At 38.4% G+C, this 18544-nt stretch overlaps 1 protein-coding gene across 1 annotated transcript in view; it reads right to left on the bottom strand.

Annotated features, from left to right (window-relative positions):
• CCDC192 (coiled-coil domain containing 192) overlaps window positions 1-18544 on the bottom strand; it is a 209152-nt gene that overhangs the window by 135248 nt on the left and 55360 nt on the right. The window contains exons 4-5 of the mRNA XM_027076781.2: window positions 14592-14723; window positions 12997-13053 (exon numbers count right to left, since the gene is read on the bottom strand). Of these exons, the coding sequence (XP_026932582.1) occupies window positions 12997-13053; window positions 14592-14723 (189 nt within the window). The remainder of the gene's footprint in view (window positions 1-12996; window positions 13054-14591; window positions 14724-18544) is intronic.

Below are 18544 nucleotides of genomic sequence, written 5' to 3'. Positions count from 1 at the left end.
ATCTTGAGTGAATCCCGGATCCTCAAAGCATGTCCTTGCTGAATGTCAATTGTCAGTAGAAGTCAGGGGACAAGGTCAGGAGGTTAAACCATCAAAAGAAAAGTGGTAGGGATCTGGTCAAGGTCCTTTCTTGACATGATGGCCAATACCCTGTTATTGTTAATAAGCAGTCATTGAGAGATTTAAGTAAAATACTTATATTATTGGATCAGTGTAGTCAATGGAGCCAACTCTGGAATCAGTCTGATTACTTCCTTTATGATCCATTGATTTAACTTGGTAATTATGCATATCAGAAAAAACTTAGAATAGCTTGAAAAGGTAAATATATTAAACTAGAGGCCACTAATATAAACTTGAAAGATGTAGTTAAATGAATTTAAAGGCAAGAAAATAAGATGGGGCAAGTGAGAAGTTTGGTTCACATTGTTCATGTCCTGACATCCTACCTAAATACTTGTTAGAGATGAGGCACAAATAACTTGACCCTAGACTTTCTTGGTAGTTAAAATAACCATTATGGAAACAAGATCCATGGAGTAAAAGCAAGCCCAGTGCTTAGTGAAGATACCAATATTCATACAGCAGAAGGCATCCTCTCTGATATAATAATAAATGTCCTCAATAACAGTCTGACACCAAGTAATAATAAACTTGATAGGACAATTTTCTTTATTTTTCTTTTTTTTTAATTTAAATTTTATTTGGTTAACGTCTAGTGCAGTATTGGTTTCAGGAGTAGAATTCAGTGATTCATCACTTACATACAATACCCACTGCTCATCACAACAGGTGCCCTCCTTTGTACCCATCACTCATTTATCCCATCTCCCACCCACCTCCTTCTGTCAACCTATAGTTTGTTCTCTATCATTAAGAGTCTCTTAGGATTTGTTTTCCTCTATTCTCTTCCTCCCCCACCCTTCCCATATGTTCATCTGTTTTGTTTCTTAAATTCCACATATGACTGAAATTGTATGGTATTTGCCTTTCTCTGATTGACTTGTTCACTTAGCACAATACATTCTAGCTCTATCCACATCATGGTAAATAGAAAGATTTCATTCTTTTTGACTGCCAAGTAATACTTTATACACACACACACACACACACACACACACACACACACACACACATCTTCTTTCTACACTTACTGTTTATGGATATTTGGGCTCTCTCCATAGTTTGGCTGTTGTTGATAATGCTTCTATAAACATTGGGGTGCATGTATCCCTTTAAATCTTTATTCTTGTATCCTTTGAGTAAATACCTAATAGTGCAATTGCTGGATTGCAGGGTAGTTACATTTTTAGTTTTTTGAGGAGACTCCATACTGTTTTACAGAGTTACTGCATCAGTTTGCATCTCCACCAACAGTGCAAGAGGGTTCCTGTTTCTCTGCATCCTTGCCAACACCTGTTGTTTCTTGTGTTGTTAATTTTAGCCATTCTGACAGGTGTGAGGAGGTGTCTCATCATGGTCTTGATCTGTATTCCCTTGATGATGAGTGATGTTGAGCATCTTTTCATGTGTCTGTTAGCCATCTGGATGTCTTCTTTGGAAAAGTGTCTATTCCTGTCTTCTGCCCATTTATTCACCGGGCTATTTGTTTTTGTCTTTTGGGTGTTGAGTTTGATAAGTTCTTTATAGATTTTGGATACTAACCCTTTATCAGATATGTCATTTGCAAATATCTTCTCCCATTCTATAGTCTGCCTTTTAGTTGTGTTGATTGTTTCCTTCCCTGTGCAGAAGCTTTTTAGCTTGATGAAGTCCTAATAGTTCATGTTTGCTTTTGTTTCCCTTGCCTTTGGTGATGTGTCTAATAAGAGGTTGCTGTGGCTGAGGTCAAAAGGTTGCTGCCTTTGTTCTCTAGGATTTTGATGGTTTCCTGTCTCACATTTAGTTCTTTCATCCATCTTGAATTTATTTTTGTGTATGGGGCATTGTGTCATTCAAAGCCATTATTTTCTTGTTGATGTTCTGCTTAGATGACCTGTCCGTTGCTGTAAGTGGGGAGTAAAAGTCCCCTACTATTATTGTATTATTATCAATGAGTTTGTTTATGTTTGTTAGTAATTAATTTATGTATTTGGGTGTTTCAGGTTGGGGGCATAAATATATACAATTGTTAGATCTTCTTGATGGATATACCTCTTAATTATGATATAATGCCCTTCTTCGTCTCTACCTACAGTCCTTGTTTTAAAATCTAGTTTGTCTGGGGCACCCAAGTGGCTCAGTCGGTTAAGTGCCCAACTTCAGCGCAGGTCATGATCTTGTGGTTCATTAGTTTGAGCCCTGCATTGGTCTCTGTGCTAAAAACTCAGAGCCTGGAGCCTACTTCAGATTCTGTGTTTCCTTCTCTCTCTGACCCTCTCCTGCTCATACTCTGTCTCTCTGTCTCTCAAAAATAAATAAAACATTAAAAAATAAAAATAAATAAAAGCTAGTTTGTCTGATAGAAGTATGGCTACTCCAGCTTTCTTTTAATGTCCGTTAGCATGATAGATGGTGTTCCAACCCCTCACCTTCAATCTGCAGGTGTCTTTGGGTCTAAAATGAGTCTCTTATAGTCAGCATATAGATGCATCTTGTTTTTTTATCCATTCTGACAACCTATATCTTTTTATTAGAGCATTTAGTCCATTTACCTTCATAGCAATTAATGAAAGATATGAATTTAGTGCCATTGTGTTACCTGTGTTTCTGGTGATACTCTATGGAATGGGACATTTTATAAATATTCCAAAACTAAGTCATTGGCACCATGTCAAACCACTTCTCCCACATTCAATGAAAGCAATTCTAGAGCAACTTGATACAGTCTGGGAATTGGCTCTCTGCTGACCTCATTTACTTGAAGAATTTTAGGGTAGCTCTGTAAAAGAAAACATGAACTATATTTCAGGTACTACCCTGTGATATACTTTCTCTCATCCAAGCTTTTTAAAGCGAAATATCGAGTGACACTCCAGGTTAGACCCTAGAGTACACTTAAGCACAGAGCTCTCTGGTAGAAATGGCCAGGTAGGCTGGGGCTAGAACTGATATCTGCTTTTGGAAATTGTGGGCCCTGAAATGATACTTTTTGAATTGAAAGAAGTATCTGCCACTTTCTGCCACTTTCATTCATCCATTCAGTCATTGACTGACTGACTGAGTCATTTAACACATACTTATTGAGAACATACTACGCGGAAGACACCATGAATTAGATGCAGGCTCTACTATTAAGAAATTTATCATGTTGGATAAAGACAGAGAAACAGAAAAATTACAAGGAGATGTTTCTACCAAAGGCTTAAAAAGGCATTCACCAGGGGAAGAAATGAGCTGAATAAATGTTGATAGGATGTAAGATTGTCTTCAGAAAGTAATTTTCTCTTTAACTTCCTATAAAATAAACTGAATGTAGGCTAATATGAGGTACTTTATTCCATAAGTTTATTAACCACAACCCTATAAAAATTGTGGATCAGTTTTACTGAAACAGTTCATTTTGTAATAACTTTTAATAAATTTTTTGAACCTTTGTATGTGTCAGGCACATTGCTATTTCTTGTGTATCACCCCACTTCACACATTTGTATACCTTCTTAAAGCACCCTGTGAAGCTAAGTAATGTTATTAGCTTCTTACCACAAATAAGAAGAACAGAACTTGCGGAACCTTTGTCAGGTCCTTCAAGCCCAGTGCCTAGTTCTCCATTACTACCCTTGTCTCTGGCAGGAAACAGATAATAGGAACTTTTAAACCGCCTTCATGATCTATAACGATAGCTTATCTTTCTTTTCTCTACAGTGGGAGGGCATGATACTCATCTTAAATCTTAAGTGGTTTTAATTCTTAAGAAAAAAATGATTAAAATATTACTTGTATTAGATTCTTCTAGCAATAGTATAGGATGAGTTCTGTGTGAGCATTAATGGCTAGGTTAATGCAGCTCAGAATCAAAAGGGGGAAAATGCTGTGAATAATCTTGCACTATTCTCATTTGATTCTTTTTAAGTTTTTAAAATGTGTATTTATTTGTTTTGAGAGAGAGAGAGAGAGAGAGAGAGAGAGAGAGTTGGGAAAGGGCAGAGAGAGAGGGAGAAAGAGAATCCTAAGCAGGCTCCACACTCTGAGTGGAGCCTGACACAGGGCTTGATCCCATGACCCTGGGATCATGACCTGAGCTGAAATCAGGAGTCAGACACTTAACTTCCTGAGCCACCCAGGTGCCACTCTAATTTGATTTTTTTGACAAGCAGATGGAGATTATAATAATGATCTGTACTAGAATATTTGGGACTCTAAAATTTGTACATTCCTTTAATAAAATGTTGGTGTGAGAAGCCTGTGATTATCAAGTAAGGCACCAAAATAAGTACTTGAAGAAATGCATAGGTAACTAATAAATATTCACAAAAAAGTGAAAGGACTATACACTCTGTGTCCAGTTAGGTGGCTAGACAAAGATCAGGCACATGCAATGGTCCTGAAGAGCTAGGGTGGTTTGGGTATTTATTCAGCTTAAACTTAGTCATCATCTATAGAAAATGAAGAAACAGCATGCAAATCTGGTTGAGGAGAAAGTGAACCTCCTGGGTGTTGGCCAGAATCTAGGCTTGGAAGATGTGATTGACCAAATTCATGCCATAGGTCTATGTGCCTGCATCTGCCCTCACTAGGAGATCCAACAGCTAAGATTAGTGCCTCCCACAGTAATTTATTGTGCCTTGGATTTCTAGGCCAAATTAAAAAAAAAAGAGAGAGAGATAAGTTTAATAAGATCCTGATAGAGTTCCAAAGTTTTATTTTGAATATTGCCTTGTCAGTATGCTAGAAGTTAGCTATTTAGCCACATCTTACTGGGCCAGGTCTGCTAAATGGCTCACAGTTCAGACAGCACCAATTCTAAGTTATGAGCAACTTGCTGGTATGAAATGAGAGCTCAAACCCTTTCCTCTTCCAAGTCCTCAGAGAAGTTTGGCAGTAACACTCACCAATGGGATTTGAAAGCCTCTGTTATTCTTCTCTTTTATCCTCTCCAGATCAAGCATATAGGAGATGAACCATGGAATAACCACATACAGGGTTCATATGAGGGGCCAAATAGTCATCCATTCCAGACAAACTAACCAAAGAAGGTAGACTGTAGAGAGGGGCTGAGTAAAATATAATCAACTAATGCAATAAAAATATTCCTGAGACTTATCACACATGGAGCCATGTTGTGTTCATAAATAATCACTGAGGGATCTTCCATTTTGATAAACATGTCTGCCTCTAAAAGAATGGCTCATAGGGCAAGAATTTCCCCATTCCTCATTGGCTTCAGGTAGGGCACCATTAGATCCTACTACCAAAGTCCCTCAGGGTGATTAACAGCCACGAGGTCTATAGAGTACAATAAAGTTAAAAGATCATAAAAACCAATTTGTTGACACACTGGCTTATGTGTATGTGCATACGTATTCAGCAAAAATTCTGAATTAAAAGTGAAAAAAAGTGAAATTAGGGCTGCCTGGGTGGCTCAGTCAGTTAAGTATCTGACTCTTGATTTCAGCTCAAGTCATGACCTTACAGTTCATGATATTGAGCCCTGCGTGGGGCTCCATACTGAGAGCATGGAATCTGCTTGGGATTCTCCGTCTCCCTCTCCCTCTGGCCTTTCTCTGCTCATGTACTTGTGTGTGTGTGCTCACTCTCTCTCTGTCTCTCTCTCTCTCTCTCTCAATCAATAGATCAATCAATCAATAGTGAAATCAAACTTATGAAACAGGGGTTCTAGAGTCAAAATATCTATAATTCGAGTGTTTGCTTTGCTACCTACTAACTGTTGGCTGTGAGCAGGCTTCTTACTGTCTTTGACCCTCACTTCATCTGATAGAAGAGTAGTAATGCCTGCTTCACAGGATTGTTGTGAAAAATAAATGACATAATGTGGTGGGAGCATTTAGGAAACTATAAATTGTTAAATGACTCGAAGCTGTTATTCATTACTGTCACTTTATCATAGCATTAGTCAAGACAAACTTCAGGAATGAAGTGATACTTTAGAGTACATGGAAGTCTGGGCTTTGGTTGAGAAGAGCAGGGAGACTGTTTCTGTTTGGCTCATCATTTGAAGAAACATGTCCAGTGTGCCACATTCCCAGCTTGCTGTACTAAGAATCAGGCCTGGAGATGTTTCTTAGAATCAGGAACATGAGGACAGAGAAGCTGAACCCCAACAACAAGATGCTAGTCAGGACCCATGGTTTTGGTAAGAACAGAGGGTCTAGGCTGGAAGTGGGGGTTTTACTGGACAATACAGCACTTCTCAGACATCAGCCATCATCACAATTACTGGTAAGACTTTAAAAATACATACTGCTGGATCACACTCGCATTGCTTCTGGTTCTGGAGGTATGAGATGAGGCCTCAAAATTCACAATTCAAACAAGTACCAGTGAGTCTGATGAATCTAGTCCAGGGACCACTCTTTGAGAACTGCATGGACAGCATAAGAATTACAGCTTCTCACCTCTAAAACCCTGATCTGATTCTCACAAGTTTAAAGGAAAAGGGAATTTCCTTTAAGCTAATTAGGATTGTTGGATGGTTCCTAAAATGGACAGGAATCAGATTCATAAGTAGACTGGAACTAGAACAATTCTGGTCCCAAGAGCACAAACCCCTTCATCATGATGCCTGGGCATCTCTGGTAGGATCTATTAGTTCCAAATGTTCTTCGTCTCTTGCTTCACCTGAATTAATATTCAGAATCCAATTGGCTTAGAGAACATGCCCACTCCTCAGCTACTAGATGATAGGGTACTTTGAATTACAGTTCCAAGACGGTGCATCATGGAAGGGACACAGCTGAAAAGGATATCAGGGTACTGTTTCCAAAGATGTTAATGTATGCTCATGTAGCCAAGAAACAACATTAATAATGAAAACAGTCCATGTCTTCTATCACAGTAGGAAACGATCAATTAACAGAGGGCCTGGAATTCTAGGGAAGAGGAGTTTGTACTTGATCTAACCTGAGGACTCCTGTAGATTCTTAGAAAGTAGTTGATAGCTTCCTTACTGGAGGAAAGGAAGAAATGAAATAAAGTCTTCAGGAAAATTCTCTTAAGTACTCATGTTGGCACCCCCCACCCCATGCTTTATTTTCCTGACTCTGAGCTTCACGACCATTGCTTCCAGGTTTAAGTATGTCCTCAGGAACTATAGATCAGGAGCTTCTGTTTTCAAAGACACACTCATCTAACCTACAGCTTGAATCATGCTGTACAGTTCATTGGAATGGTTCCTTCTTCTAGATATTCTTAACTCTTTTACTTTATTGGAAATATTTCAAGCATACAAGATAGTATTAAAAATAACATAACACTCAAGTGTCTATTTCCCAGTTAGCCAGATTTCTCTTTTTGAAATAATCCCATTGAATGTTGTAGAACTTTTAGCCATGGTCGGGTCTGGGGAGTAACCAGATCAGGAGATGGGCAGGCCATTGAGATGGAAGTAAGGCAAAGGGGCAAACCTCTGGGTTACTGCAGATATTCAGGGCATCAATGACAGAGTGGATAGACAAGGATGACTACTTATACTCTCAAATACTAAAAATAGTGAAGCAATGGATTCAACAATTTGGAAGACATTCATTTTAAAAGGATATTTTTCCTTAAGATACTTAGTCCTGGCTCAAATTGCCCTAACATGAACAAGTACCTTTGAGCAGTTATAAACATTTGCTTCAAATATTTGTTAATCCTATGTAGGTTTCTAAACAGATAAGTAATCGTGTGGGAAGGTTTGATAAAACACCTTGGGCAGACTAGCCCTGTGGGTGCCTCTGAGTAGGTACCTATGTGTGCACTCATGACAGTTTGTAATCTTTGAGAAGTATAAGCTGTAACTACATAAAGTTAACGAGATGAGATTTTAATCTTCAAAATATTAGCAGTGACAACTCAGTCTGAAATGTTTAAGCTTCTGTCTTCTCTCCATTTTATAGCTATGAATTTAATTATACAAAAATATAGTTCAACTCTTGGGTTTTAGACAAGTGAACTCTGAATAAAAGGAGGCCCCAAGGTTGTTACTTTTCATGTAAAGATCATCATTTCCTTTAGGTGTTCTTTTTACTTCTTTTGAAATAGGGGTTTCCCAGAATGGTGTTTACTTTTGCTGCTGCTGTTTCATTCTATTTCCATTCTAAGATATCATTACCTTTTGTCCCATCCATGTTACACCTTGAAAGTATCAATTTCAGATTACAGTAGCACCTTATGTAACTGGCATTTTTTTAAGAAATACAATTTCAAAGCAGGCTCCTATCAATGCCAAAATCACTTTATTTTTAATTTAGCCATTTTAGTAATTCACTTCAGTGAAATATGAACAAGGCATTGAACCAGACACTATGCAAAGCATAAAGATAAACAGACTTGCTCCCTGTTCTCCAGGAGCTCACAGTCTTGGGGAAGAGCTAGCTCATCACTCTATTCTCTTGTGGGCCATAGTGTGACAAGTAACAAAAAAGAAGTGTAGAGATGTGCTGTGAAAGTGCCAAAGAAAGGGAGATTACTTCTGGTTTGATGGTCAGGAGAAACTTCCTGAAAGGAAAAATTTTGATGAAAAATGGGGAAAATCTGTCATTCTTCATTAAAATTGTTGGTGGGGACAGACATTCCAGGCAGAGAGAAACCATGAGCAGAACCCCTAGGGCAGGAATGCATGGGCATTCCTGGGAGTCATAGATGTGTGATACAGAGCAGGAAGGAAAAGGGGACACGCTCTCATTTTCAGTGTGATAAATGCCACGGTCAGGAGGATGGACTTTGTTCTGGAGTAATGGGTGACCATTGTCTTACTCTAGGCTTTGGAATAGGGGAAATTACATGATTAGAGAAAAATTCAATTCACTTTAGCAAATGTATTGAGTGGCTGCAATGTGCCTGGCCCTCTACTTGAGATAATGGATGCAGAGAACCATTCTTGATGGTTACCTCAGTGACCTTCAAGTCTAGTAGGAGACAGAAATACCAACAGATAATGTCAATAAAAAGTAGTATTTTGAGCTAAAATAGATGTATATACAAGAGGCTGTCAGAACCCAGAGAAGGTTTTCTGGGGGCTAAGGGAGAGCTTAATCCCTGATATCAGTCTTGCAAGAAGGTAAGAATTATTTGGATAAAGAGCAGAGGGAAGGATAGTCCAAAACCAAGACAACACAGAGAGCAAACTCACAGGGCACCAACTGACATGGGATGTGTAAAGAGAGACAGCAGTGTCATTTTATTGGCTTATTCAGTGGGAGGCAGAGAGAGGTTGGGGAAAGAAAGAGGGAGACGAGGGGGTAGGGATGGTCCTTTGGAAACCTCTTTCAGAGTAGAGGCAGGGAAGCCAGTGGACTACTACACGATCATATCCTACAGTAGTGTTACGTTTAGGAGGTACGGTCTGAACAGACATTCCACACTTTACACATGACTCCCGAACAGGGCAATCAATTCAAGTTCATACTTGAATAATATATTCTTACTATTAATAATACTGTATTCTCAATATTAAAACTTGCAAGAAACTTCCAGTGTCCTATTCCAGAAGGACTCTTCCCCATCTACAGAGTTCCATTCTACCACCTTGATCCTTCACTCCCTGTTCTCTTCACTGGTACGCCAAAAGGTTTCATCCTCCCTTTCAGTGTTACTCTTTGGCTCTGTTTGGTTTTCTGCCCCCACCCCGCAGACTCACACATGGATTTTATCCTTTCTCTCCTCTGCAAACAGAACTTGATGGTGTGAAAGCAAGAGGGCTATGTGGTGATTTGGGTTGTGGTGAGGAACAGTGGGAGGTCCTGAACTCGAATATGTTAATAATGTGGGGTCAGTAGCAGTAAGATATAAGATGATCGTGAAGAGTTAGAGATAAGGCAGTATGATGGCAGAGCAGACACAAAAGTGAGATAACTTTTAGAAACATACTCACAGCCTGACGACTAACTTAATGTGGAATGAAGACAGAGAAAGGTAGGATTTTAATACTGTTTGGTAGTTTGGATCTAGAATAAATTACAGTTGTGCAATATTATTTGCAGTGACCAGGTTTCCAAAAAGAGGGGCACATTTAAGAGATAGGATTAGAAGATGATAAATTTGACTTTGTATATGCTGAGCCTAGGGTGTCAGCAAGATATTCAAGTCATATTTAGCAAGCACAGTGCTTTAATTTGATGCAATATGCTAGCAGTCTCCAAACTTGTGTGATTAAAACAGCATTTATGGTCATTGGAAAACAACATACTAAGATTGATTATACACTGGTAAGTCTTACAGCCACTAAAACCCTTCTAATTTAACTTCATTTCCAATGTCTCTCCCATTTATTTTCCAGAATACCTCTTAACATCATTTGGAATGTTATTTTCAGGAACACTGTCTTAAGAAATGCTCATTACAGCACTAAGGAGGTGTAATTAGGGGATGATCAAGATAGAAAGAATTTGATGGGGGTGGTGGGGGTTGTTTATTTGCATGGAAGTGAGAGTTGAAGCATTATGAACTGATGAATCACTCAGAGTGAATGGAGAGAGAAGGAAGATTGCAGAAAGAACCTCTATAAACACCATTTGATATGTGAAATGGCATGTGGAGAACATAATTTGGAAAGACAGCAAACTGTAATAGCAAAAGCATGGGTTTCAGAATTGACATGTGTGACAAGTGATCTAAGCTTGAATATTCAGTTTTATTACCTGAAAATAATGCCCACCTTGTTGGGTTGTGTCAAGATTTAAAAGAGAAAATAGGTGAAGCATGTACCACACAGTTAGACACATAATCTACTCTCAATAAACACTATTAACTAATATTTTCATTTAAATCTTCTTGATGAGTTGAAGCAAAGCTTCTGTGATCACACTGCTCTATTAAAATCTGAACATGGAGCACTTACACAGAAGAGATCTCAGTTGTTGATGTTAATACCCTAATACAAGAAAGAAATCCCAGTTCAGACAAACCTGGGCCAGGAACAGCATGGTACAGGAATAGAATCTGCAGAAGCTAGGCAATGGAGGAAGACACCACAGGAATTTCCTGAAGGCGTCTGTGACTGTTTCTTTAATCAGCTTTTCATGAAGAGATGCTGGAAGCTAATATCAGAACCTTACTGAACAATCTGCTCTCCTTAAAAAATTTCTGAACTCAACCCACCCTGGGCGAATGGCTGTAGGTATCAATCTGGCATGAGGAGACATCCTCTGGCAATAGTAATTATCTGTCACCCTCAGGGTCAGCTGGGGGAGGCATCTGCAACAGAACACTGAGCTAATGAGATATACTTGTGTTTGAATATGTCACCATGTCACAAATAAAGGCTTTAATCATTTTCACTATTGGTCAGTTGACATACAAGGCCGAAAGACATTCTGAGGTCAGAGCTAAAAGCAGATTAGCTTTTGTCTATCCCAGAAAAAAAAAAAAAAGGCATTTACCGTGATTTTATCCTGATTAGCTCATTTCAAATTTCAAAGGGATGGTGACCAGAATTTGTTATTTTGCAGTCTTTTTCTGCAGGACTTCTGGACTGTAGCCCCTCAGGTCTCACATGGGTCTGAAAAGTTTGTTGTTCCAATTGGCCATTTAACATGACTGGCCATTGTTTTTTTATTTTTTTAATGTTTATTTATTTTTGGGAAAGAGAGAGACAGAGTGTGAGTGGGGCAGGGGCAGAGAGAGAGGGAGACACAGAATCCAAAGGAGACTCCAGGGTCTGAGCTGTCAGCACAGAGCCCAATGCAGGGTCCAAACCCATGAACCATGAGATCATGACCTGAGCCAAAGTCAGAAGCTTAACCGACTGAACCACCCAGGCGCCCCTGGCTGGCCAATGTTCTTGATCAAGAAGTCATCCCCCCTGGGACGCCTGGGTGACTCAGTCTGTTAAGCATCTGACTCTTGATTTCAGCTCAGATCGTGATCTCACAGTTCGTGAGTTGGAGCCCAGTGACAGGTTCTGTGCACTGACCCCTGAGGACCCTGCTTGGGATTTTCTCTCTCCCTCTCTCTCTGCCCCATCCTCACTTCTACTCTCTCTGTCTCTCTCAAAATAAATATACTTTAAGAAAAAGTCATCTCTCAGCACCCAAGATAAATAGAGGAGATTGCTGAAAAGAAGGTGAGCGAGTCTTTGAGGAAAGGTGTAAGGCATCGGGATTGTTCAGATCCTTGGGAAAGGAAAGAGGCAGGGTGACAGCTGGTTTATGTGTGTGAACACACAAGGGTATTGTGGCAGATGTTCGTTAGTTGCTCTCTGCATGAAGATAGGCTAAAATATCAGTGAAATATACCCTAGGAGTTCATAGAGTCTCCCTCAGGGGAGTACTTGCAGGGAAAATGAACAGTTGTGTACCTGATTTGTTTATATGGTCATTTGCCTAAAAATCACAAGACTTGGGCAGAATGAATACATGTAACGCAGTGCTGCTTGTAATATGGTCCAAAATTGGCAGCATCAGCATTACCTGAATGTGGCATCGTCTAGAATTGTCAATTCTCAGGTCATATCCTAGGCATGCAGAAAACAGAATGTCCAGGCAATTTGTTTCTAAGTGTTTTCTAAGTAATTCTTGACATACTGAAGTTTAAGAAGCACTCTTCTAGGCGTGTATTCGATGTGCCAGTCATTTCCACTTCCATTCACTCACTCCACTAGCCTGGTTTCCATGTCTTTCTACCCTTGGTTTCTGGTTCTCTTATCCTGATGGTACCTGATTAAACCATCTGGTTGTATGTGAGAGATAAGTTTTGTAATTTTTATCCTGAGCATAAATCAGAATTCTACTTATGGAAAGCAACTTTGTAGAGGCAATAACAATACTGATTTTTAGCCTGGTGATTTGGTTACCAGCAAGAAGACCATGGTTTTAACTTCTGAGGAATTACCCTTCATTCCCAGGGTAACAGTGGTATAAATTAAGGGATTAAAAAAAAAAAGATAAAAACACTTACATGGGCTGTAAGTTGCTCCTGGGAAGCTTTCACTTCAGCTTGTAATTTCTCAATGCACTGAAAAGGAGACACGTTTAGAAACAAAATGTATCACTCTTCGTCTAATATAAAGTATTTCAGATATATACCAGTTCTCAAATCCTGTGAATGGCAGCACTGTCTCAGCTAGGTGCTTTGGAAATTATCATTGAGAAATCCTCACTCCCATCCCTATCTCACTTTGATTCTATTGAAGAGCCCACCAACAAAGAACACAAATATGTTAAGACTTAGGAAATGAGTAGGAAAATAATGTTTCCTTGAAGTACAGAAGGTAATGCCAACCTGTCTTATAACATATATACATATATATATATATATATATATATATATATATATATATATATATGGTATCAGATGGGTCTGATACTGTCTTTGTAACATATACATATGTTTTTATGTGAATATATATAGAGATAGATAGATAGATAGATAGATAGATAGATAGATAGATAGATATCTCAAAGGTAGTTACAAACCCATTTGAGTTGACCAAGAAAAAAATTTATGTAAATGCCCAGAGATTCAGAGATTAATAACTTTTTATAAAATAATTGATTAAAGCATATGCCAAATTTTTGATCCACTCATTTTACTACACTGAAAGAAACTATTCCTTGACTAAGTTCAACCTTAAAAACGAGGAGACATTTGGGGGCACCTGGGTGGCGCAGTCGGTTAAGCGTCCGACTTCAGCCAGGTCACGATCTCGCGGTCCGGGAGTTCGAGCCCCGCGTCGGGCTCTGGGCTGATGGCCCAGAGCCTGGAGCCTGTTTCCGATTCTGTGTCTCCCTCTCTCTCTGCCCCTCCCCCGTTCATGCTCTGTCTCTCTCTGTCCCAAAAATAAATAAACGTTGAAAAGAAAATTAAAAAAAAAACCCATTTGAGTTGACCAAGAAAAAAATGTATGTAAATGCCCAGAGATTAATAACTTTTTATAAAATAATTGATTAAAGCATATGCCAAATTTTTGATCCACTCGTTTTACTACGCTGAAAGAAACTATTCCTTGACTAAGTTCAACCTTAAAAACGAGAAGACACTTGGGGGCACCTGGGTGGCTCAGTCAGTTAAGCGTCCGACTTTGGCTCAGGTCATGATTTCCTGTTTGTGGGTTCGAGCCCCCTGTCAGGCTCAGTGCTGAGCACTAGGAGCCTGGAGCCTGCTTTGGGTTCTGTGTCTCCCTCTCTCTGCCTCTCCCCGCTCACTCTCTGTCTCTCTCTGTCTCTCAAAAATAAATAAACATTGAAATATTTTTTTTTTAATGAGGAGACATTTGCATCGTTAATACCACTTACAAAATAAATAGCGTATTCATATAATATGATTCAAAGGATACATATCAAACAAACTTTTAAGATGCTACTAACAAAATTAATTATTATACGTGAATATTCATCAGGGAGTAGTTCTATTTAGCCGACACAAATATTATTTACCATCTTGAACTGAAATTTGCATTTCCAACCTAGCCGGAAATGACTGCAGAATTGTCATTTCATAGAAGTTTAGGTAACTTTTTGAGATAGACATTATTTTTTTCTTCTCCAACCTACCTGGTCTTTTGCAAGAACCATTTTTTCGTAGGGCTCACCACCGTCTTCCTTATGATCCAGAGCCCCTAGTTTTTCCTCCAGCCAGCAAACTTGCTCAAGCAGTTTTGATTTTGTTCCTTCCGAGGCTGCAAGCTAAAGACATTTCTTGTAAGGGCATGTAAGTACAGTGATTTTTCTAAAGCTCCTTTCACAAGTCTAATTGATACATGAATTACCTGCCACCAATATCTATCAAACATGAAAATGGCTTCTGGAATATTCCTCATAGCTGAAAAAGATTAGTATAGAGAGAAAATGAAATAATGTTGACTTTATATTTAGTAAGAAAGATCTTTCTGGGCAAGAGATGTGACTACATAATTACAACAGGCAGAGAGATTTCTAATGCAGCAACCTCAATGCTCACCCTTTTATGTTTCAAGAATGTACTTTGTTTTTACATGTGAAATCTGTACTGTTTTTAAGATCTGATTGGAGGTAGATCTAGGCTAAACCATCACTAGAAAATGTCTAAGGATGATGAGCTTTGTTTTACTGTTTGTAGATTCCTCTTGAGGAAAGGGGAGTTTGATAGTGTCTCATTCTTGAATTCCCTTGGAGAGCCCCTGGACTAGCATTTCCTTTCATTCAGACAGCTTATTGTGCATTTTTTCTACAGCTCAGCAACAATTCTGAGAGTCTCTGGAAAGGGACACACACCTTGTATTCATTCCAGTTCCCAGTGTGTCCTTGGAGGCATGAATTACCTTTAAGTATCTCTTCCATACTATTCCAAAAATTCTTGTGAAGCATGCTATCTCATCTTGAAAAGCGCAGTAAGTTTTTAAAGATAATTTACCAAATGGGGAAGCCTAAAGAAGTTGCTCCATCACGGAAATAAAGTGGGAACATCATATATAAAGTGGCATTGATCCACACAATCATTCACTTGCAATTATTTGTTTAGTTGGTGCTTCGCAGCCATTCTGTTATGTTCTGGAGATTATAAAAGCACAATGTGAGAGCCAGAGGGAACACATATGTCATGAACTGTTGGCTGTGCCTCTCAGCTCTCAGTGACCTTGGAGACCTGTTGGGCTCCTCATGGACAGTGACAAATTTCAACCGAGTACATGATAGCTTGGAGATGTAGCCTGGTTGTTCCAGGCACCCTTCTATTTTATTACACAGTACAGAGTGTAATGGCTAAACACTATGTGATTGAGGCAAGTTTCTCAGTTTCTACGGGCTTGATTTTCCAATCTGTAAATGGGAACGGGGATGAAAAGAATAGTACTTAACTCACAGGTTTGTTTTGAGGATTATATGAGTTTATGTAGAATAATGCTTGAAATATTTCCTGTACTTAGTAGCTATTATTATTATTATTATTATTATTATTATTATTATTTCTTCTACCTCCTCTAGATTACAGTATTGATAAAAGTCTTATTCAAATATTTATCAAACTGTAAAACACAGTGTCTGAAGACATCACAGCACCTTTGAGCTGGTTACCCTAAACTCAAACTGTATTCGGTTCACTTCCTACAGCCACTCTAGTGTTTAGGGAAAAGACCTCTCTACATCTGGCATTTTCTTTCTCTCAAATACAGTCTTTCTCAGATTGGTCAATTTTGTTCCCATATTCTACCTGACTTATAACTCATCCAGTTCCCATCTGGTTGTCTTTCTTTTATATCTGCCTTCTATTATTTTCAAGCTTTTATTCATTCATTCAACACTCATTTATTCACTCATTTGTTATAGAAATATGTTGGGCATTTATTAAAAGTAAGCCTTCAAAGGTAAAAAATGAGAGTGACATTGCTTATATGCTCAAAAAGCTTACACTTTACCCAGAAAGGCAGAGAATTTTAAAACTATTATGTAATATGAAAGTATGTAGTTGAATAATAGTAATGACCCTAACAATTTACTGGGTATTTACTATACACCAAGCCTTCTGTAGAACCTTTTGTTTTCATTATTATTTGTGTATCTGAATTAATCTTCATTCCCCTTTTTCAGATAAAGGAATTCACTAAGTTTAGTAAAGTTGTGTAACTTGCCCAAGCACATAGCGAGTTATGTGTTACAACCCAGGTTTTCACTAGTGGACACTGGGTCTGATTCCCTAAAGCCCACATTTGACCCCAGCTCTCGAAGTGGGACCTGAGAATCATGAAAATCCCATCCTGTTTTCTGCTGATTGGTTCAAGAATCAAAGTCTTAAACAATCAGAGTCTGGCTTTTCTTTGGCCACAGTTAATAAATGCGGATATGTGATCCAGTCGTACTGCTCAGCAGGAATTTTGATGATTTGGGGAAGCATTCTCTCTCACCTACCAGATATGAATGCTGATGTAGCCATCCTACAAACATCCAGGAAACCCGTATATAATTGAAGCTACACTCTGAATGGAAGAGTGACCAACATTATTGAAATACTGTATCAACAAATCTTGAAGCACATCCTACCTTGGACTCACACATAGTGAGCTAATAAGTTTCCTTATTATCTAGAAATTGAATTTTCTGTTACTTACTACCATAAGCATTCTACTGATATACTGTCACATTCCAAAGCCCCATGCTCTTGACCACAAATAAGTAAATTCTATGGAAAAACAGCAGTAATTAACATTTACTTGGTAGTTACACCATACCACTCATTCTGGGTGCTGTCTGTACACAAGCTACCTTAGTCCAATGCTCAAAACTCTATAAGGAGTTTGGTTTATATTTTTTATTAATTATAACCATTTTAAAGAATAAGAAACTAGATGCTTTTAGGAGTGAATTAGCTTGCCCATAGCTAATAAGAAGAGGTTGGTTTTGGATCTTCAATGGCCTGCCTCCAACTCTGGGTCTTACATTATTTCCAACCCTAATTCTAAGGCTGCCTATAAAGATGAGGCCTGTGGTTTTTCCCTCCAATAACTACACGGCCTTCAGCATTATTACTCACATGTTTACCTATTTACCTGAAAGAAAATTTTTGTCTTTTTTTCCTAAAACTCAAGAATTCTGTCCTAACATCTTGCTTCCTTTTTATATAGACATCAACCCCATCTCTTTCTTGCCCTCTTATAAAAGGTCTTTGTCTCAATATCCCTTTGATTCAGATATATTTACCTCAGGCTTAGCTTTCCTCTAAGAAATCTTGACTTGGAGTCAGGGATCTATGTGTTAGTCTCAATTCTACAACTCACGGACACTAGGACCTTGGTACCCATAATGGGATTTTATATGCTATGTTGCTATGTTTTTACAGAGTATTTCTCCAGTCATATGTGTTCAAACTGGACTGTAAATTCCCCAGAAGGAGGAATGGAGAATTCTGTCAAAACATACAAGACACACTCAAACTGGTCCGGAGCAATCTTTGCTAAGATCATTCCACTTATTAATTTTATAAACTTAATTCTCATATGTATGTATCATCACCTCACAGCAGCCTGATACAGGGATCGTATTCTTTCTTCCATATATGGATACATTAGGGGCAAGATCTAGTAATTTCTTGTTGCATTCTATTTTACAATGATGAAACTATTTATTTGCATAAGGTGATACTGAGTCCCCTTTGCAAATAACCCATCAAAGAGGACTCATAATCCAAAAGGGTAGAAGAGAAAAGAGATGAGAAGAAAATAAAATAAAATGAAAATTATACATCAGAGTTTTTTTTTTTTATTATTCTATTTTAGCACCGTCTGAAAGATTGTGCTCTATTGCTAAGTCACAAGATGTTAGTTGCCATTTTTTTCACTCCATTGTTTTGATGGATGTTTTAGGACTTTTTAATATCTAATTTTCAATTCAGGAAGGCTTTAAGAATGCTGTCTAAATCCAAATTCAAATTATGAGATGAAAAAAAAGGCATCAAAGTAAAAGGAAATCCAAGTTAGCCTGAAAAATACCATAATTGAATTTTAAAACTCTGGGGACCTTGGTCATTGCTTCTTCTT

The sequence above is a fragment of the Acinonyx jubatus genome, chromosome A1 (assembly GCF_027475565.1).
Source record: "Acinonyx jubatus isolate Ajub_Pintada_27869175 chromosome A1, VMU_Ajub_asm_v1.0, whole genome shotgun sequence".
NCBI classification, from domain to species: Eukaryota; Metazoa; Chordata; class Mammalia; order Carnivora; family Felidae; genus Acinonyx; species Acinonyx jubatus.
This window is presented reverse-complemented; position numbering and strand designations above follow the sequence as displayed.